Raw genomic sequence first — 24737 nt, 5'->3', positions numbered from 1 at the left:
AGACAAAGTAGAGAGAGAAAAAAAAGTAGCGCTGGTATACCGAGCAACTGAACTGTTCCTGGGTGGGTATTCAAAAGGAAATCTGTGAGTGGTAATCAGGAGTGGTCTACCTACACAACATCCAGGTATACATGAGGTAGACTATAAAGTTTATTATTTATATAGAAATGCTGGGAAAAAAACTAATGAGTACACTTATAAGGCAAAGAAAATAAAGTTGGGAAAGCTCCTGCTTGAGTGTTACTGCTGAAGTACTTTGGTTCCAAAAATCTAAAAGCAATTTACTAATATCATGATAACAAATTCGTATAAATTTGATCAAAAGGTTACTACTGTAAGAGCTATGATGAGATAAATATATTGAACTTAAATCTAAGATTTAATGAGTGGAATATGTATATTAAAAGAAAAATCAATTCATGCTGAAAAAAACATATGACATGATTATTTTAAGATGGTGTTTTTCTATCTCCATAGCTAAAAGTGACAAACAGATCTTCACAATAACTACCTCTTAACATTTAGGTATCTCTTCAGTATCAATGTGAAAATCTCATTAGGTAGTTATAGTGCATCACTATTTGAGAGGTATTTAAAACCTACTGTCTATAAAATTACACGTCTGGATAAGCAGGCATTAATAATTACCTTAGGGCATCAACATTCCTCCCTTGTTGGCGTTTAAGTCCTTCTTTAATTTCTTCTGAGCTAAGCATTGTCTGGTTGAGAGAGGGGTTTTTTGATTGTTGAAGTAATTCTGCTATTCCAACACATGACTTTGGAATCTTATTAAAAAGAAAAGCCAGGAAGAAAATGAAGTATGGACATACCGTGTATAAATCTTAACATTATGCTAAGTGACAGGAGCCAGTTTTAATCTTCACTATAAATTATAAACCCTGTAGTCAATCTTCTGTGACTTTGACTAGTAAAACGGACCACCTAAAGTAGAACCAACTCTCAGAAAAATGAGGCCACAGACATACAGGGAATAATGGCAAATGCCAACAATGTAATATACTTTGTGGGCTCTTGGTAGAAAACCACCCAGTTCTCTCCTGGCCATGCTTCAACTTTCTACTTCTCCCTGCCATTTACAGTAATGATCACTAAAGCATTAAAAGGAAAGAGAAAACAAATGCTTAAAAATAAAAAAAAAGAATCAAATGTCAAGAAAATGATTACTGAAAAAGAGACAAGAAAAATCAGAACATTTTAACAAAGCAGTGTTTGCACTAAGTTTGAATTTAAAAAATGATTTTGCTTACTGTGAAGTCCAAGCCAATTGTTTCATATTGCCGATGAATCTTTTCTGCAAGATCATCAAACAGCCTCACTATTGATGGCTTTTCCAGGGACATTGCTTGGCTAAGCCCAGAAGAAACAATTGCTGGCCAAGTCTGTACAATACAGTCCCAATCATGAAGGTTTGCCAAGCATACACCACTGTGATTTCCAAGGAGACAATACAAGGCGCCCTGCAGGATAAAATGAAGATGAGAACTAAGGCACTGTTTGGTTGTAGCCAACAATCCTACATGTTGTTTTCAAATCTACTTAACACTGATGATTTCAATGCTTGGTATTGGTTAGTAAAACAGGTTCACACATTTAACATGTTACTTTTATAGAGATCTGAACTTGACACTTAAGTGCAATCCAGTAATATTTTCTCTAAGTCATTTAACAGATGGTTAGCTCAAAGAACGGCTATTAGTACAGAAATGTAAAGATTTGCTTTTAAGGATATTAGCCTCCATTCTAATTCTCTGCTACTACATTTATAAAGGCTGTGAAATCTGCCACTCTTTGCATTTCAGGGTATAATGTCTGGAGTACTTAAAAAAATAGTTAAATCTGGTTGCCGAGTATCTCCCTAATTATATAAAAATTAGGTTACTTCATTATACTGCATACTTTTTATTAACACTAATAAGGTCTGTATAATCAAAGCTATTGTTTTTCCAGTAGTGATGTATGGATCTGAGAGTTGGACCATAAAGAAGACTGAGCGCCAAAGAACTGATGCTTTTGCACTGTGGTGTTGGAGAAGACTCTTGAGAGTTCCTTGGACTGCAAGGAGATTAAAGTAGTCAATTCTAAAGGAAATCAATCTTAAATATTCATCGGAAGGACTGATGCTGAAGCTGAAGCTCCAATAATTTGGCCACCTGATGCACAGACCCGATTCATTAGAAGAGATCTTGATGCTGGGAAAGATGGAAGACAGAAGACGGGGATAACAGAGGACGAGATGGTTGGATGGCATCACTGACTCAAAGGACATGAGAGTGAGAAGCTCTGGGAGATGGTGAAGGACAGGGAAGCCTGTCTGTAGTTTGTGGGGTCACAGTCAGACACAACTGTGGGACTGAACAACAACAAATAGGAGTTCAATTAATCAAAATGATTCTGATGACAGTAGATACCTCTTTTTAAGGTACCCTATTTTACTGAGGACATCCTCAAAGGCTCATCGAGCAATGACTGCCTGCAATGCAGGATACACAGGAGACGCAGGTTCAATCCCTGGGTTGGGAAGATTCCCTTGAGGAGGAAATGGCAACCCACTCTAAATATTCTTGCCTGAGAAATCCCATGGACAGAGGAGCCTAGCGGGTTACACTCTATAGGGTTGCAAAGAGTCAGACATGACTGAGTGACTAAGTATGCATGCATTTTAACAAAAAAGAGCTATTAGGATCAAATCATTTTATTTCCTGAACATTCACAATTCCAATCTGGCTTCTTAACCATCTTGGACTGTAACCCTCTTTACAGTTCTTCTAAGGTCACTGTAACTTCAATTTTACTGACTTCACAGTTTCCAATTTTAATCTTACTTGACCTGTCTGATTTTGTCCATTTAAACTGCTCTCAACAACATATCACCCAATGAGTTAGACTGTCTATAACCCTCTTGAATTAGATACCTGCCTTGGAGGTCAGCAATTCCATTACTGTGAAATTCTTTCAATTTTTCTCCACAGTTGAAAAATTTTGTAGTAAAAACAAAAACACTGTACCTTGAACTGCTGTTGAGTGACATCTTGTCTATCAGGTCGTAAGAACCCCAAAACCAAGGGAATGATATCTCTGCAACAGAAGTTATATGCTCCCAAGGCAGCAAAAAATGTTTGCTGGGCCTTATTTCTGACCTAAAGAAAGAATTATGAATAGATGTTTATTAAACAGTAGAAAAACTACAAAAAAAATTCCATATGAATGATTAAAACAAAGCAGTAGTAATTTACATGCTGTTGTGATAACAGAAAAATATACCAAAGCACATAACAAAAATGAGTAAATAATAATCTTTTTATCAGAAGGAAAGCAAACTACCACCAACTACATCTAAAGTTTAAGTTACACTCGTTCAATCATTTTTGGTAAAAGAGAGACTGAACGGAACCGATATGCATTTGTTCAGTAACATAATCAGCAGACTATTAAACTTTTTATTCTGAGTTATTCTTAATGAGAAAAGTCAGACTGTCTTTTGTGTCTACATAAGGAAAATCAAAGACTTTCCAAAACACAAAACAACTTAAACTTTTTAATGCAAACCTTAGGTATAGGCCACATATTTTGAACCCAAACAAAAGATTCAGTATAAATTCATAACCCATGAATGAAACAGTAATGAACAATAGCTCATTGTAGTAAAAAGCAATATACTGTACATTTTTCAAACTTTTAAAAATAATACTTCAGGCAAAATCTCTGGGTTAGACTGGTTTCCTAATTTATAGACTCACTGGCTATTTATAAATCTCTTACGAATTTTTGGTCCTATGCTACCTAATAGGATGCACTCCACAAACTCACATGGCATCAGCTTCCTAAACTCGAGCATAATGCCACAGAATTATATGGCCTTCAAAGGCTGGTATTCATAATATGATTTAAGTGGTATCAATATTATACTAGCTACATTAGCATTATCTACTTTAGTTATATTTTTCGAAAAAAAATTTTGAGAAGCAATTATAAACAGCAAAAATAAATGTTATTTTAAAAAGAGAAGCAAAACTAATTTGCATACATTTGTAATTTAAAACAAACTTTTGATGCTAATAAATTATTTAAATCTCCTTGTTAAAATGGGGATATTAATTAAAAAAAATTTTTTTATTTTATATCGGAGTATAGCTGATTAACAGTGATGTGACAGTTTTAGGTAGACAGCAAGGCACTCAGCCATACATGTATATGTATCCATTCTGCCACGTAACACTGAGCAGAGTTCCATGTGTTTTACAGTAGGTCCTTGTTGGTTATCCATTTTAAATACAGCAGTGTGTACATGACATTCCCAAACTCCCTAACTATCCTTTCCTCAAAATGGGGATACTTTAGATTGAGTGTTACAAAATGGTTAAGAGGGGGACAAGTCCGGAGTATTTGGACTAGCCTTACCTGACTGTATGAACTTGTAGATAAACGAAGAAGATCTCTAATCATATCTTGATGTATCTTTTTGTATTCGCAACCCTCAACAGTTAGTGTTCGCAGCTAAAAAAGAGACCAGTGTAAATAAAATCTCAAAGTTTTTAATAAAAGTTCATTTAATTATGACATAACACCAATAATTAAATATGTATCTGAAAAACTGTCATTTTAAAAAAGTCATCACAGCGAGTTCCTTGGTGGCCTAGTGGTTAGGATTCCAGGTTTTCACTGCTGTGGCTCAGGTTGAATCCCTAGCTGGTGAACTGAGGTCTCACAAGCCGCATGCAAGGCATGCCCCTCCCCGCAAAAGGTATCTTGATTTTAAAAAGCTATTTACCTCATGCTGCAACATTACTCTGTCAATCAATAGTGCTCTGATATGTTGTTTTTTCCCATGAAGCTGAAAAACAGAGTGGCAAACACTTGAGCATCTTCCATGAATGCCTCTACAATGGGGTCCTCCGAATCCCTTAACAAAAACATTAGCTCAAAGAAGGTACAGGAAGGGCTTGTGGGGAGTGGAGGTATTTCACTTCTTCTAAAATAATGAGACATATTTAAAAATATATTATTAATTTTATGGCTAATAGCTCATCCAACACCCACCTTTTCTGATGATTTATTAATAAATCCATGTGCGGGAGAGCAGTGCAGCTGGTCTTTATTCAACCAAATATAATACTAATACTATAAATACAACACCAGCCCCTAAGAAAATTTATTGACTCTACTACATTTATAAATAGCCTTTCTGGGTAATTATATATGTTTACTACAGAATATAACATCTTTTACTTTTGTAAAAATTATCTTTTAAGTTTTTCCCTACCCCCAATCTTCTACCCAGTCACTAAAGGAAGAAGTCTGGAACCCAAATTCCTCTTTTACACCTTTATCTAACTGGTTATCAAGCCCCCACCAGTTCTTTCATTTTCAAAACCCCTTACCTCCACCCTAGTGCAGGCTACGCTTTCCCATCTGAACTATTACTAAAGCCTCTTGACTTCCAGGCTCGTCTGCCTACTGCTTATTCTTACAGCAGTGGCAGAGCTTTTTAAAACCCACTGAATTGAATATTCATCCTTTCAATATTCACATCAGATCTACTTAAGAACTTTTAAGGACTTCCCCACTGCTGAATGTAAAACTGGAGCACATTCTTGGGACAAAACTAGAACTGACCTAGTTTACCTCCTACCACTCCTACCTACAACTACTGTTCCCTAAGGCATGCCATGTTGGTACATCTCCTTGCCTTTTCCCATGTCAATCTCTTTGTTTAAAATATGTAGTACCCCATGCCTAAACAACAAACTCGTAAAACCTTTACAGTCCCAATTTCCAAAAAAAGTCTCCCAATGAAGAACTGTGCTATGATCATCAAATGGCTGGTTTAAGTTATTCTTTCTTCCCTGCTCCCAGGAGATATTATATTGATATCTCCTGGAGAACCAATTAAGATTAAATAAAACACAATGCTTTAAATCCACGCCTATGGGCAATTCCTACTTTTCATTCCTTTAGGTTCTTATATGATAGCGAGAATGCGGTTGCCAAGTTATCATACTCCAAATTGCCATTGAGAGTTCAGAGACTAGTACGGAAATTGACAGAAGAGGTTTCAGTAAAACATATTTATTTCCAGGATCCTTTTGATTATGCCAGGATATAGTATTTGAAAATCTACTATTTTTACTTACAGAGAAACTTCTTCTGTATGCTGAACAAATGCTAAATTAGGTGGTTATATCAATATTATATACCTTTAAAATAAATTCTGAGTTTTAAGTGAAAATACTGACCCGATTTTCCATTGATTTCTTTACTAGGTTAAAGCTTTTCCAACGAGAGTCAAATTCATGCTTGTGAGATCCTTGGAACTGCAAAAGGTCTCCAATAATCTGTGTCAAAGAATTTCAGATTTTATATTTATGAGTTGTTACATCAAATCTGGTCATATTAATAACCATGCAACTGTGTAAGTAACAATTGTACCTTTATGATAAGAAACAAGGACTTGGTATCATCTTCTGAATTATTAAGTATGTGGTCTATAATGGGAGGAAAAGAATTTTTGTTAAAATATTTTAAATTAGCATAGGACTCCTGATATACTAGAAAAGAACGGAAAAAAAACTCACCACCTGATATTCTCACCATTTATAATTTTTAAATGGTGAAGTAAAAGCACATATGCTATAAAATTTCTATATACTTAGTAAAAAAAAATTAGTTAAATACATGTATGTACTTACTAAGAAGTTTCCTTATGACCCTAGCAATTGTTTCTCGGTAGTTCTCTCTGGATAGATCTATTTTTAAAAAATGAGAAAAGGCATTTTACACACACTGAATGCAGCCCAGAACTTTGAAGTTTATATTAGCAGTTATGTCAAGAAGAGATAATGTATCCAGGAAGAAAATAAATGGGTCTGTATATGGAAAAGAATCTAAAAAGAGTAGATACATATGTGTAACAACAGATTCACTTTGCTGTACACTTCAAATTAATACAACACTGTAAATTAATTGCAACTATACTTCCAATAAAAATTTTAAAAAATGGATCTGTCTTTATCATAGTTGGTTAGTAACTTGGCATGATACAGAATATCTTTTAAAACCTGCACAGTTACAAGAACCTGCTTATAAACCTTTATTATTAGGCAGGCAAGGAGGAGGGAGACAAAACTGTCTTTGCCAGTATTTCAAAGGCTCTAGTCACTAATTACGGACCAAAAATGCATAAGATTCTTTAATCAGTTGTGGTGACCAAATCAAACAAACAAAAATTACATCTAATTAATTAATATATGCAATGAACTCCAACGTTAATCCAGCAATAAGGAAGTGTGCTAAATTAATTAATGTTAGATTCAGAACATTAAATTAATGCTAAATGTTTTGCATAAATTGAATATATAAGGGTTTAGCTCAAGTATAGAATAACAATTGTAACCATAAATGAGCATTCCAATATATGGAAGTCTCCCTTCACACATGGAAAGCAGGTACCCTTTAATGGCTCTTCTTTATCTAATAATTTCCCACTTTCTCCAGAAAAAGCAAAGACAATATTGTGTAATTAATATTCACTTTACATATAAAAGAGACTAGAAAAGTTGTAACTACAGAATTGTAAAAGAGTTAAAATTAACTTGTATAAAGTAACTGATAAAAATAATCCACACAGATTTACTCAGATTAGGATTCACATACCATATTCAAGTCCAGTATATAACTTTGTCTCTTCCAAGGACACCATACTTGGTACCCTGTATAAAGACAAGAATGCCTGTATTTATTAACAATACCAAAAAGGAGGTTTAAAAGGAAAAATGTCATTGCTAGAATGTTTAGATGATCATCTTTAACACAGATCTCTCATCTTCAACACTTCAATTCTTTACTCTAGCCTTGTGAAGACTAATGGTCTATCTGTTTCAGTAAGTACAGTATTATTCATCTTAAAAAAATGTTAATTAAATGTAATGATTTTGGGGGGGTGGAATTCACTGCCCAAATGAACATAACACTGATATTCAATATACAAGTGTAAAAGCTTAAGACTGATGATAAACATTTACACAAGGAATAGTAAACTTTCAATGTTATAATAATGGTTAAAATAAACACCAAAAAAATCACCATCAAATTTTACTGTAAAATATATAGCAGACAAGCTTCTTTAGATAATCATCACTCTTCCTCTTACAACCAGCTAAAGTGATCTCTCCTAACACCTGCAATAAAATACCACTACTTCTGAAGATGTTCATATGTAAAAATACCACATTCAAAGTCACATTTTAGGTACCTAAGGACAGATTCTACTGGGGAATATGAATTTTTATATCTGAAATATAAATTTTTTAATGAAAAACATTTTATTTCAAAATATGATTCAATTCAATAACTTTTTATAAACAAATATTTTAATACTTTCTAAGAAAAGGAAGAAAGGAGCAAATTGCTAAGGAAACATGAGATAAGAGTATCCTATATAGGGCTAATTAGTAATAAATAGAAGTTTTATAATTATTGCTTGTAATTCATGAACTACTACTTGTAAAGAAGAAAAACACTATTTTTAAATCAACACCCCCCCGCCGATACTGTATTTTTTTTTTTTAAGTTGAACTAAGTTATCTCTATCCTAATAATTGGTTGCTATGGATTCTGCGGTTTATCTAAACAGGTAAATAACATTAAGATTACTAAAACCCAATTATTTAACTACGTTCTTGGCCATGATGTAGTGCTTAGGACGGCAACTGTACTGGCTCAAGTTTCAAAACCAAATCTACAGAATATAACAAAGAATGGTAATATTTCTTAATATAAAATGTTAATTTGCTTTTCAGAGAATTTCAAGTTCAAATTCAAATTGGTCTTAAAATCTTGTTTTCACTCCATGAAGTTTCAGCTTTTGGCAACAGCGTGCAAACTTGAACATTCTGTAAAAATGTGTATGACTGAAAAATATATATGCATACAGAGTCTAGTCAGTAAAAAATAAGATCAGATTCCTTCACAGTAAACTTCAAGGGGAGTTCAGCATCTTTACTGAAATTAGATTTCGCCAAGAAAGAGAAAAGGCTGTGCTCAAATAGTCACAAGCATTAGGCATAAAACTGTTAATCCCCACCCCCACAGAGCAGGGGAAGTACTTGTCACAAGCTATCACAAGGTCTCCTCCTTGCTGCTAATAAACATAATACAACTGTACCTTGCCCAACCCATACCTAGTACCACATAATATTGAACCAAGCATGCATTCTAATTATTGTCACAAAATTACTCTTAACAAATGAGTTTTTTAAAAGCAATCTCTATAATAAACTATCCTGAAAATTTTTGTACTGTATCAAACACACAAGCAAACAAAAGGCTATCAGTTAGGAATCTGAAATGTTTTTTTAATATGCCTTTCTGACTGTAACCACATTTAAAAACAAGTCTCATCTAAGGGTCCCGATGTTAACTGTAAAAATCCATGTGTCAGTCTGAACTGTTTTCCTATCAGAAAATTGGAAAAATACTATCACTTATTACACAATTATTTAAAAACATATCAACCTGTATGGAAAATATTTAAGTAGTTTATTTAAATTAAAATGGCTTCAGCTTTTCCTTTCAAAACCTGAATTATAACACATCTTACATATCTCAAGTGCATAGAAGGCATCTGTTTAGACATATATTTCAGCTTTATTTGTTTTTATCCATCTCAAGTTTCTTTTATGCTTATTTATCTAAGATTCAGCTTTAACTGATCCCTTATCTAACAGATTAATTAAACTGATTGTACTGACACCTTTTACACTGAATGTTTCTCAGTACAAATATTTATATTAAATATTTCTTCTGATCTTTCTTTAAAAGAAGAATTTTCTAAAAGAAATCTCTCTCCATTACTCAAATAAGACTTGTACCTCTTTGTGGCTACTACATTTTAAGTCTATGTGTGCTGGGCTGTACTCTCCCATACTTAAAACTGCTCTTGTAACTTTTAGTTATGTACATAATCTTTGCCAAGTAGACTTAAAGTGCCATCAACAATTATAGATCTGCATTCTGATTAAATACTATAGTAACAATACATATAATTTAAATCAAATACCATGACTCCTCCACCTCAAGTGAAATTCATTCTACTCATTCATTGGTTCATTTTTACAAACAGTAATATAAAAATAAAATTCTGACAAATAATTTCAACACAGCATATTACAAATAATATTAACTATACAATAATAATCAAGTTAGATCAGGATCACAGCAACTACACAGTACCACCAAGCCATCTAATTTATAACAAAATGTGTTTAATATTTGCACCACTTAAAAAACAAAGTTTTCTACAACTATGTTATTTGTACCACAGGATGAAAATCTTTAGATCTGATTAGAGTAGAACTATGAAAATAATCACTGGTGGGAAAGAAAGGATGATGGAAAAGGAAGAAATGACCAATAACATAAAAACAAAATATACAATACAAATCAAATACGCATATGAAAGCTAGCTGAACTGTCACAGAACAACTGCAAACAATAATTCTTCCTGTCTGTAAGTGGAAGAACAGCTTACCCTTCCCCAAATCCCTCCCCTCCCAAATGAAAACAAACATAAAAGGTATTAAAAGCCAAGCCACTAACAGATCTTTTTTTCTCCCCTCAAGGTAACAAGTGTTTCACAACAGACAACTGACCTATTCCTTTGTCTGTTATCCTGTTCAATCCTGGGCACTGGCAATAGCTATAAACACAAATCAAAGGCTGGCTCTTGCTCTACCATGTGAGACAGTTTGCCAAGTAAAGAGAACCTTACATACCGCTAGGTTTAAAATGAACTTGGAGCCTAAGAACTACTTCCATGTCTGACACACAAATTTTTAAAAATCAATGAAAACAGTCAGAAGGTGAAATAAGGAGAAAACAGGGTTACTCACCGTGGAGTAGTAACTGTTTCCTTTTCTGTGTGCAGCTCCCCCAGCAGAGCTGGGTAGTTTCCTGGAGGTGCCAAGAGAGGTTAGCTAGCCCTGCCCCTCAGCGCATAACAACACATCCTTTCACATATTCATGAAATGGTCTCAACTCTTAGACCTTAAGTATGAATTTTTTTTTCCAGTGAAAAGTTAGTAAAAGCTGAGATCCTAAGAATGATTTAACTAAGAATGACTTAACAGATCTATCAGAGGAAAGGGGGCACAAAGTAAAGAAGAAATATTTGAGATGAAAAATGATGACTCCTCTACCTTGAGTAACCCTGTTTTTATAGATGTTAGTTTTTTGCATCCTGCGATAGCTGGTTAGACCTAAAAGAGTCTAAAGAATGGACTGCAAAAGGAGAAATTAATGACGATTTGAGGATTAAAGGCAAGTGTCCAAAATTCCTATATGACCCTGAAAAGACATAATCCAATTTCCACACCTTTAAAGGCAGAACTATGAGTATAAATTATATCACAGATATTTCTATGACATCATTAACTAAAGGTTCCAAGAGCAAAATAGAGGTCACATTTTAAGATTAATTCAGTAACCTTGGTATCTGACAAAACTGTTAAAATTTCAAACTGAACTAAAATAATTTACTCTTTATTACCCTCAAAGGCCCTTATTTCATCCATCCTTTGAAACAGTAAAATTTATAGTATGTACAAGATACTTAGTAACCTTATAATGTGAAAGGCCAAAAAGTACAATGTAGATACCATTAGGTATGTATTTAATACTTAGGACAATCACCTCATCTCATCTAAGCTTTTTATTTTTTTTTTCAATCTCTATAATTATATAGCACAGAAAATTGTTTTTCACATGTGGTAGCTATTTCCCTCAACAGTGGGGTTTTGAGACCATCCCATATCCTCTATCAGGAACTAACAGTTCCTTACAGGAAAATTCAGAACTGAACTAAATTTGTGGTTTTTTATTGCTGCAATTTGCCAGAAGACTAATACTACTAATATATGTGCAAGACAAACTTAATAATAAGTGATCTGACAAAAAATACTTAAAGCATAGAATATTTTACCTAACTGAGATTTATGCAAGAAAAAATGTAAGGTTAATTTTTTTTAAAAAAGAACTGAGCTGCTAGATGCTTCCAAAAATTGGTCTGGTATTTCAGAAAATGCATAATGTCCTACAATACCACAGCCAATTACCACAGTCACTGACATTAACAGGAGTGGCTTCCTCAGACATCTTAGGCATTACACTAAAGCACTGGTCACCGTTACGTGTTTCCTTTTCTCCCCAACTAGGTACATTTTATTCTATCTCCTCTGGAGTAACTCATGTCCAAAATAAAGAGTTCTTTTCGTCTCCTAGTTTCCAGCTGACCTGCTACTGGTCATCTCCAAGAATTATGCTGTAGATCTTCGTTCTTCGCACTAGGCAGTATGATTTAATATTACACAACAATGGCACCATCAACTGACATTATTTGATTAGTTCTTTCAAATCAATTTACACTGAAGAGATTTTAATAATTATTGACCGTATTAGGATAAGCATTTTAGAAATTTAAAAGGCCAACTTTGTTTTATTATACTTTGGTGAAAACTATCTTACTATCTGCAAAAAAAAGGTGAAATGTTATATAAAGTCAATGTAAAAACTCACACATTGCCAAAATAAATTAAAATTTCAGACGAAGGTGATCCCAGTTAGAAGTTGGTTTAAAAAAAAAAAAAGAATTCTGTTACAAACTAATTCAAGCCCAGGGAAGACTTTACAAACTCTCTTTTCTTATAATTCAAAGGCAAAGAAATGCTCATTCATCTCTGACTGTCCTTTGTATAATCATGACCCTGAGTGGGTATGTAACTACAAAGAACCCTAAATATGTGTATCGTTCAAGGATTAAAATGACTGAAGTTTTCCTTGTTTTATATTTTATTTCATTACTATGTGCTATTAAATATACAAGAAAACATTTTATATTTATAACCATATTTATATTAACATAATTTTGTATTACTTCATTACATTATGTTAAAATTTTACTCTAAGTGAAAATTCTAAAACACAACACATTGAACAAATATTTATTTGTTCACGGTTGTGTTGGGTCTTAGTTATGGCACAAGAGCTCTTGGGTGCGGCGAAGGCTCTCTAGGTGAGAGACATGGGTTCTGCAGCTCCGAGGCATGTGGGATCTCGGGTCCCCAGCCTGGGATGGATCCCACTCCCCCTTAATTGGAAGGCAGATTCTTAACCCCTGGATCATCTGGGAAGTCCCTAAACTTTTAAGTCTAAAATATCTTTCCTGGAAAAAAAAACCTATAAAGGGATATTCATTTTACACGGATATGTCAATTTTATAGCTTATAATGTATAGTAAAGGGGGTCTTAATATACTTTTTATAATTAGGCACTGTTTTCCTTACTGAAAATGCATTTCACTACATACAAATCTAACTAGCTTTGTAATAACCAAATATATGGAACTTTCGTCCTGACGCACATTAGTCGGAGAGGATAAAGACTGCTTCAGTTTACTAACATAGAGCACTTGGCTCTATGCTGATATGAACTTCAACCGAAATCTCTAAGCCTTTTGAGCTGACCCTTCAGCAATGTATCCTATTCATCATTCAATACTAAAGAGTCCTCTAATTACATACACAAAAGGTACATGCCTTTGTTCTCTGACAAAACTACTGAATTAAAGGACCACCCTTCTCAACATGTTTAAGCAGAACTAAGTTTACTGATATAATCAACTGATGTGTGAAGCAGCTTTTTGGTACACCTTAGCCTTAAGTTATGTTCTCACTATATTATATATTATTAAAGAGCATCAGGAAAATCAAAACCATTTCTGTAGGTCTCTCACTTTAAAACAGTGTTTAAATAAAATCTCTTGAAAAAATGAATTTTGGTAAAGTTGCTCTTATATCAACTATAAAGCTTGATGAAAAACAAAAGTTCTTTAAAAGAATTCAGTAAATTTCTAGACAAACTTAAAATTGATTTCCTTACCTGAAATGACCCTACTTCTCCCTCTTAAATCTAATGAGTAATCTAAAACAGTTCAGTACCTGGAAACAGTTTTTAGATAAGTGAAATAAGTGGGAATTATGAATAAAGTATGACTCCAAATGACTAATTATGTAGGAAACGGAAAGACAAGCAAGCCATTTTAAAACCACTCCTTGAAGCTTAAGATTCTTGTTGCAAAATCAACAAATAATTCTCCCATTGTGTTCTTCTCAGAGGGCAAGGGTTCCTTCCTTATTTTTGTGTGATTTTCAGTAACTTTCTCAGAAATGAGATATTGGAGTTCAGAGAAAATGATCTAAGATGGGATGTTGAGACTAGCATCTACTACTTGGTAAGTGACCTACAAGTTGGATATTGCTGCTTTCATTTTAATTTTTTCAACTTAAATGGTAGTACTGACAATGGACTAAATCAAGGCATTCATTCAAAATAATACTCTGAAAAGCACTTAAATTAATAAAAGCAACTTGGTGGGTCTCAAAGGTTCAACATCAATGAAAAACAGAGAACAAATTTTTATTAAAAATAAACTACCCCAGGTTTTGTGCTACAAAATCCTTACCAGTGATAGACCAAAAAAAAAAAAAAGTGCTTTTCTTTCTTTTTAAAAAGAATTTATCTCAATTAACTCAGTAACCTAACAGACTTACTAGCTCTAAGTTGATATTTTACAACTGATTATCACTAGAAGTTACTCGATCCTAGTGCCATATGCAAAATCTGAATAAAGCCCTAAAGTTTATAGACCTAAACTGTGCCTCAGTTATTTTTAGCCTAACATTGACAAAAAGGTTAAAGTTATACAGAAACAAACCAATAACAGAACCAGTGACTCATTATGTGACTAAGTCTTAAAATATATGCCAAATGGCAAGATAGCAAAAATATAAAATAGTTCTCTTTACTTACAAGTTAGTAACCGGCTCTCCTTTCAATGGAGGTAGGAGGTTTCCTGAGCCAATTAAACAGTTGTGGACTATAGTCAGACTCTGCAGAACATCATCTCTAGAAGAAATAAAAACCATTTTCATATTTGAGAAGACTCCAAATCTGTATTTAACAAAAAGCCTTGCAGAGTCTAAGGTGAAGTACAAGAACTTTATCAAGTGGGAATATACAAAATTAAGCCATAGAAGTGATGAACATTTTCAGTTTACTCACTTAATAGTACAAGGTAATTAAACAGATATTTACTGATAATATCAGACCTACTTACATTTAAATAATCTAAATAATCACAAGTAACAACAACTGATTGCCCTTTGTGAAGCAATTCTGAATATACTTCCCTCTTTATCCAAAGATCACAACCACTAACAAAAGGGAAAACTATTTATAGAAGATTCCCTACTACAGTCTATCTTTTAGAATGGATGAAGTAGGGCATGGCAAGCCACTCCAGTATTCCTGCCTGAAGAATCCCCACAGTCAGAGAAGCATGGAGGGCTACAGTCCATGGGGCTGCACAGAGTTAGACACGACTGAAGTGACTTAACACAGGGACCTCTCTGGCAGTCCAGTGGTTAGGACATGGCACTTTCACTGCTGAGGGCTCAGGTTCAATTCCTGGTCAGGGAACTAAGCTCCCACAAGCCATACAGCATGGCCAAAATTTTAAAACAGACTAGGTAAACATTTACTTCAAAAAGCAGTTCAGAGTAACATACAGCTGATATAAAGGGCTTCCTCTTCCAACCCCATTCCTAGTGGATTTGCTTATTCAAAATTTCCTGTTATTTGATACACACTAATTTTCTTACTACATATAAAATAGTCTCAAATAACTGTTTGCTGTTAAAGCTCTTTGGGACAGAAAAAAAAAAATCTTGGGGATATTTCTCTAGGTAATAGTAATACCAAAATATGAATTACTAAAAAGAAATGAGCCAGTAAAAGCTTCAGTGAATCTAGAGAAACAGGCATTTCCTTACAAAGCAGGCATATTTATACACACTTCCCAAAATATGCACAAGTGAAAATGCTAAGCAGAAGGCACTAAAAGCAAACTAGAAAAAACTCCGAGTTTTCCTATTTCAGATGTTTAATTACGAGAAACTTTCTGTTGCTAAACTATAAACCATTTTAAATGGTTTTCTAATCACATTTTTGGGAGGCATCCAAAACACACCTTGTGGGACCTTGAAAATGAATACATCTGATATGCCACAGAGAGAGGGAGAGGTGTGAAAAGAACGTTTTAGTCCACAACTATACATCACTAACTGGTTATAAAAGAAAACTAACCTAGACATTTCGAGTTCTCCATCCCCACAACGCTGGAGTTTGCTGAGCTCAGGCTGAAGGAAAGAGTCCAACAGATAAAAGGCGAAAGCCACCTCTTCAGAAGAAGGAACATGCCACTGGATCCCCAAATTCCACAAGTCCCCTGGTTTACCCCAGTCCTACAAGACAGCATTTAACCAGCAATTTGAGAAGCTGACGTGGGGGGAGGGGGGAACATACACACATAATTTAAAAGGCTTAAAAGAAAATGCATAAGTAAACCAAACCTAAGGCAACAAATGCACACCAAAAAAACATCAGACATCACATGATTCCTTCATTATCATTCCTAAAAAAGGTCTCCCTGAAGAGCCACTCAAATGTGAGTTTACCGAAACAGTAAGTTTATGTGAGGCTCTGATTGCACTCTGCCCTCAAGTTACATCACACTTTTCAAGTTTAAAACATTGTAATAATAGATTTAGTAATCTATGTTAAAAATAAAGAATTTTTTTTTAAAAAACCAATACTTTTGTACACAACAGGGGAAAAACCCACACTTTGAATCCCTTAGAAAAATAACCCAATATATCCTGGAATCCTAGATTATTGAAAATGCTTGCCTTGATAGGAAAGTATTCAGAAGGAGGCTTGTCAAAGCCGCCTGGCACACTGCAGTACTCGGTAGGGTAGATAAGTGTAGTAGAACGAAGAAGATGATGCAAAAGGTTACAAGACAGAGTGTAACCCTGCTTACAGGTTAAATGTAGGGTTCTTTGGAGAATCTTTACAAGCTGCTCCCTATAAAGAAGCAACTTCTTCCCATCCACTCGAGTAATCTAGGAAGAAAACATTTGAAGATACTTTGTTTAGAAGATCAGGAATCAATATTTAAAGTCTATGTTTGGCTACTAAAGTTGTCTAAAATAGTGACAATGTTTCTTAAAATGGATTTAATTAATTTTAAGATTGTTATTTTAATTATATTCTAACAATGAATCTTAACATCAAAAACACATTTTCTGTGCTTAGGCTCTTAAGTGCCATAGTAACATCCTTTTCAAGAGTGTACCCCCTGAAGAGACAAAACTTAATTGGATTTCTCTGTTCTTTGGTTCCTGAACTAAACTGTAGAGGAAACTGAAGTTTGATTGATGGCCAAATTTAAAATATGGGGAAGGGGAAGATGCTACATCTGATAAACTCATCAATTAATGAGCTATCCACATTAGAATTAAAAACATGAGGCATGAAGTAGTCAACCATTATCATACTCCTTTCAAAACAAGAAAATGGGATTATCTGCTTTTTTGTAGTCAGATCCAAATCTTTCTAACTTAACATGTTTGGAAGTCAATTTTTCAAAAACAGAGGATACATCCTCAGAGCAACTCAACATTTTCACAGAAAATTTTCTTATTCCACAGATTTATAATACCTCAGACAAAAGTTGAAGATTCCATAGTAACTCCTTATCTAGCTCTTCTTCATTTAATACATCATCATCTAAAAATAGCAAAATAGTATCAGTGGGGAAAAAAAAATCCAATGAAATCCATCATTTAAAAATATTTATATTTAATACTTCTAATAGCTGAGAAAAGTCTGTTTTAGGAAGCTTTTCATTCTTTCGTCATTAAGCTAGGCTTGCTCCAGCGGAGGTGGAAACTCAATTTTCAAAAGATAAACACACCTACCAGGACTCCTGCCCCTTCACATCTCACAAAATACCTTTTATTTTTATGGCCACCTCTGAATGGTTCTTGTATGTATGAAAATATTAATTTAATAGGGTAAAATTTCTAAGCTACCTGTCAATCTGGATGATAACCTTGTTTTAAGCAATTTTACCCCAAAATTAAAACACTGCACAGCTTAGAGAATCTGTTTTCATCAGCAGAGTTGTAGAAACCAAGAAAAACTTCCAAAATCATAAATATAGATAATAACCTTAAGACTTACTCATTGTAAGCTGAGTTATAACACTGCAGCAGTGGGGAACAAATAGCTTCAAAGATTCCTCTGGGCAGCACTGAAAACATATTTGTTTGTATAAGTTTTTTTTGAGAGGCACAAATATTTAACAGTCACAAGTACACACTAGCACTATTTTCAGAGGCAAATAAGGGCAGCTATGAAAGAAATATGTGTATTTTAAGAATGACAAGCATGTCTAAAATAATTAACCACATAAAACTGCTGGCTATTGATTCATTACTTCATCGGTCCAAAAAACCCCAACTCACCTTGACTGCAGCACGGCACATGTCTGCCACCATGCGTCCTGCGACTCTTGTTTCAAATATATGTGAAATAGAAAAATTAAAAACCTTCTGAAGGGCCACCTATTAAAAGATAACATAAAAACGGAAATGTCTAACTAGCATTTTTTAAAAACTGAAACATCTTTTTAAACATGAAAGAAAATGTTACTCAGACTATACTAAAAAATAATCAAGTAGGAAAAATTTAACCACCTGAATATATAAAGATTTGTTTAATAATATTACGTTCAGGTCTATGAACAGCCTTTGCACAAGGCCCTAATGTGACCAGAACACTTGAGGCCCAAGATTTTATTTGCTATAGAAATGCTGAACACAAAACTAAAGCTGCTGGAAACAAATGCAATTTAATTATCTTGCTCGTCAATTTAGAACAGAGGGAATATTGAGGAGTATCTAATATTTAGTTTGTTATTCGGACAACTACAAACTATAAGTATTTCTCTCTCCTCTAAATGATGTGAAGCATTCTACTTAATTTTACAATTAGATAATTTTAATTACTGAATGAAGGAATTAGGTCTAGACATGGATTGACAAGGCTGAAAATTATAAACAACTCCTTTCAGAAGATTCTGGTTAAATAAGATTTTATTTATGTTAATTTCTTTATACTAACATAATCTTAGTACATATCTCATGGAGCTGTAAAGCAGTTTAGCTTTTAACAAGGACAAACACTGCATAATGATAATCTCAGATGGAGAAAGAAGAAACAGAAATGGAAACAAAGTAAAGGAATAAAAATATATAAAGTTTCTTCACAGTCAATTCTTGTTATATGTAGTACTTATGCTCTACAAAATTGCTGTGGGCACTGAATTAGCAAATATTGAACCAAAGTTCTTAGGGGAAACACAGGATTAAGTTCCCATAAGCCTCTCATTACATTTTCATCAACTGATGAATATAAAATTTTGTTTCTCTTTGAAGATACCTTTTTTAACATATGTTTATTATTATTATTTTGGCCATACCACACAGCATGTGGGATCTTAGCTGCCCACTGGGGACTGAACCCATGCTCCATGCAGTGGAAGCATGGAGTCATAACTATTCAACTGCCAGGAATTCCTCATTTTTTTCAAATTTTAATATGGAAAGGAAGGAGAAGCTGGTATGATATGCACACAAGTAACCTGAAGTTCAATTTTTAAAACGTCAAATAAAAATACAAGTTGGAATGTAGCTCTTTGCAGCAATGCACTCTTACCATAAATATTTCTTTGGAACATTGTGTGAGGATTGTACTAAACGTAGAAGACAGACCTAATTCGACCAAACTCTCCAAGTGAGTCATTTTCTCCGTCTCTGTCTCTTCTCTTGTTTGCTCCAACGTGCTACTTTCTATGAGTCCAAAGCATCTAAATAACCCAAAGAAAATACAATTTTAGCAACTAAAAACTGGCTTAACTTTTTTGGTTGATTTGATTAGATAAATCTTTATTGTCAAGATAATGCAAATGATAGGTATTTCATTTGTATATGGCTCACAAATCAATTATCCCTTTGTAACCTCAGAAGAAGTACCACCCTTGCATAGTAATTAAGTACAGGCTGCAATGCAGAGTAAGGCTAAAGTTTGCTGAGACAGGACATTGTTATTTTTTAGTATCTATCAGACATTAAATAGATCTGAGGTACTTGCTTACCTGTCCATAAATTGTAAGACGAAATCCTCAAATTCAGCTGTGGCAGAACAAAGTTCTCGCTCTACCTGTAACATGTCAATGTGCAGAAAATTTTCAAATAGGCTTTCATTTTTTTCCCTGGAATAAAACTCAACTATAGTCTACAAAATATGTCTAATACTATATTATTACACTGAGCACTATGAGAAACAGCACCAAATTCCCCTATCAACTTAGAATAACTCATCTACTTCCCAGGAACCAAAATAAGTAGTAATTAACATATTTTGTAAGGGCCAAAAACAGAAGTTCAGGCAGCTATATTTTAAAAATCAGTTAATGGTTTTCAAACTGCTTGTGCATGTATAAAGGATTATCTCACTAGCTAACCATCTAAATGCCAAAAGTAAGATAATAACATACATGTCACAAAGAAAATAGTTCTGAAAAAAACAGACAGTTAATGATTCCAATTTCCTCAACAGATTTATTGCTAACATAAAATGGAAAAACAAAATGCCATCACTTTTTGCTTAACAAAACAAAAAGTTGAAATACACCTTTTCGTTTCAGTTGTTTACTGGAATAGACTATTTTCACCCACCCTCTTTGGTGGGTGCTCTGCAGACTATCCTACCAGTGATGACCTGGCCCTCCATTCATATCATTCTAGTCACAAAACAGTAATTTTAATTTGTCAGCACCTCTGCAAAGCTGCTTTTAAACTTTCAAATATTACTATTCATATACAGTAGGAATTACAACTCAGTTGACCAATCTTTTTATAAGCAGAAAGCATCCTTACTTCTGTGAGGTCATTTCTTTCCTGCAGTACAGATGAACAATCTACTAAAGGCACCAGAGTGGAAAATGTTGCTATAAATTGGAATGTGATCTATGGAAAGATGCAAAAGAGCAAACATTAATTACATAGAGTTCTAATTCCAAAATACACATATACCATAAGCTACTATCAAGTACCAAAGAAATTATTCTGAGGGAAATACCACAACAATTTTTCTGAAAGCTTTTTGCTTAGAACTGAACATTTTGAGGTTCTTCACAATTAACTAGCTGATAACTGAGTAATGAAGTTGTACTAAATTTATTTTCATACAGTTATTTATTAGATTTAAGCACAAAGTTCTCTAACTTTTGGTCACTAAGATGTTACTTGGCTTCCCACCAAAAATGTAATATTAACTAAGTGTAGATAGAAAATGCTGATGGAGAAGCTGGAGACCAGGGAAGAGGGAAGATGAACAATATGTAAGTCAGGTTTGTACATTACGGGAGTCTAGCATTTCACACCCAGTAATTTTTATCATGCTCCTTGTGACCAGTGCAAAGAGAAGTACAAATAATCATATGCTATCATTTTTAATGGATCTGCTTACACAGAATAGGAAATCTATAATAAGCTTTAAAACACTGTATGATCATAAATGCATTCAGTTATGGGAAATGACTTAACCTAAGGAAGACCTGATATAGATCAACTAAGTGTTCATGGGTATAAACTTGGGCATCTGCAGGTATAATTCTGCTGCCATTAAGAAATTTTACACTTTACTGTGTTCTAAAGAATATCTGAAGAAAAAGTAACAGGACATCCACTTACACAATTAAAACTGACATAGAAAAGAGAATTACAAATATGCTCACCATGCATTTACTAAAGTCATTCGGATCCACCCCAGGTAATGCTCTCATCAACAGAGGTAGCATGTGTGTTGGACCTTCAGGAAACCACTTGCCCCCTGATACCAAACTGCGGGCTACTCCAATGACACAACTTAAAGTAGCTGTGAGCTGGTGAGGTTCTGTTAAAGTCTCTAGTGCAGGATATGTTCTGCAGTTTGAAAACAGAATTTTAAAAATTTTCCATGACAGATAAACATATGGAACACATTAAACAATTTACTAAATTCATCTTGGATTAAAGGTTTTTCCGCTAGCAGAGTATTCTGAGTGAACATTTGCTTTCAAGGTTAACAGAATCACAGAAATAAAGGAAGGGTACATGCTTCCCCAATTCCCTGACATCTCACCACATTTCCTCATGCCAATTCCACAGTGTAAATACTATTAGCTGGTAGATTTCTGTATTCTTTCAGCATCTTAATCCATTCCCACATTCCTACAGGACTGCATCTAATTTAATCATCAGTGATTATTAGAAATCAGCAATAACACACTACTATTCCACTCTTCTCTTTTAACGGAAAAAAACAATCTTACTAAAATGTTCAAGTGTTTCCTATTTTATACTTTAAAAAAAAAGGACTGTGTTCTAAAGTTGGAAATCAGCTCTCAAAAACATAAGAGAATATTCTCAACAGTAGAGTGAGTAAAACAGGGGGAATAAGACATGCAATCTTTGATCACTAAGTCAGTATTTAAGAACGAAGAACACCCACTCTACGGTTCAGTGAGTTCACTTTTGAGACTCTCTCCTACAGGGGAAAAGAGTCCGAAATGCACTCAGTGCAAGTTCTTCTTAACAGAAAAGGTAAATAAACAATAAGGAAATTTCTAAATAAAGTAGGAAAAAAGGAGGATTTCTAACTAGAATTAAAAAATATAACCAAACCTATGTTTATTTAAACAGATGAATAAAATAAGCCAAAAATGCTTTGGCAGAGGATGTCTTCAGGAGATGTAAAATCAAGTGTCTAAAATTTTTTACTTTTTAAAAGACTCTAACTTGGAGATTCCCTAGCAGTCCAGTGGTTAGGACTTGATGTTTTCATTGCCTTGGCGGCCCAGATTCAATCTTTGGTCAGGAAACTAAGATCCCACAAAGCATGAGGTGTGGTTTAAAAAAAAAAAAAAAAAAGTTTCTGTTTTTCTAAAAGAGAAAAAAAAAAAAATCTACAAAAAAAGCTAGCCAAGCCACTTCTAAACAGGACAAAATTAAAATTGAGTCTCAAAAAGTGTCATTGTACTGTCGATTTTATCAATTTAGCATCTTGGTTGAGATTAAATTTGTCCAAAAATCAACTACTAAAGAAAAACGTGACAGATAATCATATTTGTATTTATAAGCTTTGTTCCTTCAACTAAAGATTAATCTCACCAGTCATAATTCACCACCTGGAAAACAATGAAATAAGGCAAAACAAAGGGAAGGTAAAGGAATACCAAACACCTCAGTTCAAAATTTTAATTCTGCAAACAACTGAAGTCGTCTCTTGAGGCAAGTCTCTCCTCTCCAAAGAAAATCAAGGGACCCACCACTGACCAAGAGCTCCTGCTGGCACGTGGAGGCCAAGCGGCAACGAAGAGTGAAGGCTGAAGACAGAGCAGAAACTGCCTAACTTTCACACTCCATTTCCTAACTAAGTTGGACATGCTGGAAGTTACCATGCCCTAAGACATGGACACAAAAAGACAGGGGAGGTTGGAATAGTGACGCCCAACTTAAATATTTATGGCAAAGAACACAGGGCAAGATAGCACAAGCAACTCCAATTACAAATAATGGAGCCTCATTTGGCAGGATACCCTTTGCCAAGCAAATGTCACCAATTTTCCTCTCTCAACAGTGAGTCGGAAAACAGGCTGTCATCTGCATGCTGCCAGTAAGGACCCTGGACAAATCGGAGTTTTAGGAAACTCAAGCCCTTAGATCCCTCTGGGCTCCAAAATCTAACATTCTTCCGCTTTTAACGAAGCCATTTAGAGAAGAATCCTAAACCTGAAGAATGAATACAAGAAAGCATAAGCCATCTGCTCATGCACACTCAAGACCACTGAGAGCGGCTATCTCCTGTGAAGCACGCCAAGCTTGTATTACGACAGCGACGAGGCAAATGCAGACCTGTTTTTGTTACTATTCCAGCATACAAAACAAAATGAATACAATGAAATTGACATAGTAGAAATAATTCACACAAGGTTATACATATAATACATGAAAATAATAAAGCTAAACAAATTTTCTTCTCTATCACTGACCCTAAGAAGCAGACATCCAGAATTATTGTCACCGCCATGTTCTCAATATTTAGTGACACTCACATTGTGAAACAAAACAGCCAGAAGTTTATTTATAAGCAAAAACTTCAATAACTAGAATGAGCACGTAAGTCAAAATATTTTACTTTATTCATTGCATGTCAATTTTCTTTTTCTCGTCAATAAATCTTTATCAAGTTACCAATCTTTAGGTTTATATATCTTGTTTCCCCTCTAGGAACAGGAATAAGTACCAAGATAGCAAAACAAGCCACAGAAAAGAAAAGAAAGCCAAGCAGAAGAGTAGAAGAGATAGATAACCAGAGTAACAGTGAACACAGCTGAGGCTTCAATGAAGCATGTGAACCTACACTTACCTTTCAAGTACAGGGGGTATTACTAACTCCGGTCTCATGAGTGCAAGGTTCTGCAGAGCCTGGGCTGCTTCTAAACTACCAGTTTTGCTAAACATAGCCAAGAGGACAGGCTGAATAATGCATTGTACAAAGTCTGTAACATCTTGATCTGTAAGCTTATGGCTATCAGGCACGGGAGTTAGCCAAGAAGGTTTCTTGTATCTTTCACGATGTAATCTTCTAACAACGCTGTTTGGCAACCGCTGAAGTAGTTTCATTAACTTGTTCTGAGGAGACAGAAGCAGAAGGTC

The 24737-nt window shown here is 34.4% G+C and overlaps 1 protein-coding gene across 1 annotated transcript in view; it reads right to left on the bottom strand.

Annotated features, from left to right (window-relative positions):
- Positions 1–24737, bottom strand: part of PSME4 (proteasome activator subunit 4) — a 96414-nt gene that overhangs the window by 28961 nt on the left and 42716 nt on the right. Inside the window, exons 10-29 of the mRNA XM_069583337.1 lie at positions 24448–24713; positions 21776–21962; positions 20916–21005; positions 20132–20196; positions 19693–19843; positions 18441–18539; positions 18157–18226; positions 17633–17700; positions 16818–17033; positions 16216–16373; positions 14881–14976; positions 7672–7727; positions 6708–6764; positions 6448–6503; positions 6255–6353; positions 4790–4852; positions 4420–4515; positions 3027–3158; positions 1269–1478; positions 649–785 (exon numbers count right to left, since the gene is read on the bottom strand). Of these exons, the coding sequence (XP_069439438.1) occupies positions 649–785; positions 1269–1478; positions 3027–3158; positions 4420–4515; positions 4790–4852; positions 6255–6353; positions 6448–6503; positions 6708–6764; positions 7672–7727; positions 14881–14976; positions 16216–16373; positions 16818–17033; positions 17633–17700; positions 18157–18226; positions 18441–18539; positions 19693–19843; positions 20132–20196; positions 20916–21005; positions 21776–21962; positions 24448–24713 (2372 nt within the window). The remainder of the gene's footprint in view (positions 1–648; positions 786–1268; positions 1479–3026; positions 3159–4419; positions 4516–4789; positions 4853–6254; positions 6354–6447; positions 6504–6707; positions 6765–7671; positions 7728–14880; positions 14977–16215; positions 16374–16817; positions 17034–17632; positions 17701–18156; positions 18227–18440; positions 18540–19692; positions 19844–20131; positions 20197–20915; positions 21006–21775; positions 21963–24447; positions 24714–24737) is intronic.

Source organism: Ovis canadensis, chromosome 3 (genome assembly GCF_042477335.2).
Source record: "Ovis canadensis isolate MfBH-ARS-UI-01 breed Bighorn chromosome 3, ARS-UI_OviCan_v2, whole genome shotgun sequence".
Taxonomy (NCBI): Eukaryota; Metazoa; Chordata; class Mammalia; order Artiodactyla; family Bovidae; genus Ovis; species Ovis canadensis.
The sequence above is the reverse complement of the archived record's forward strand: the minus strand, read 5'-3'. Positions and strand labels throughout refer to the sequence as shown.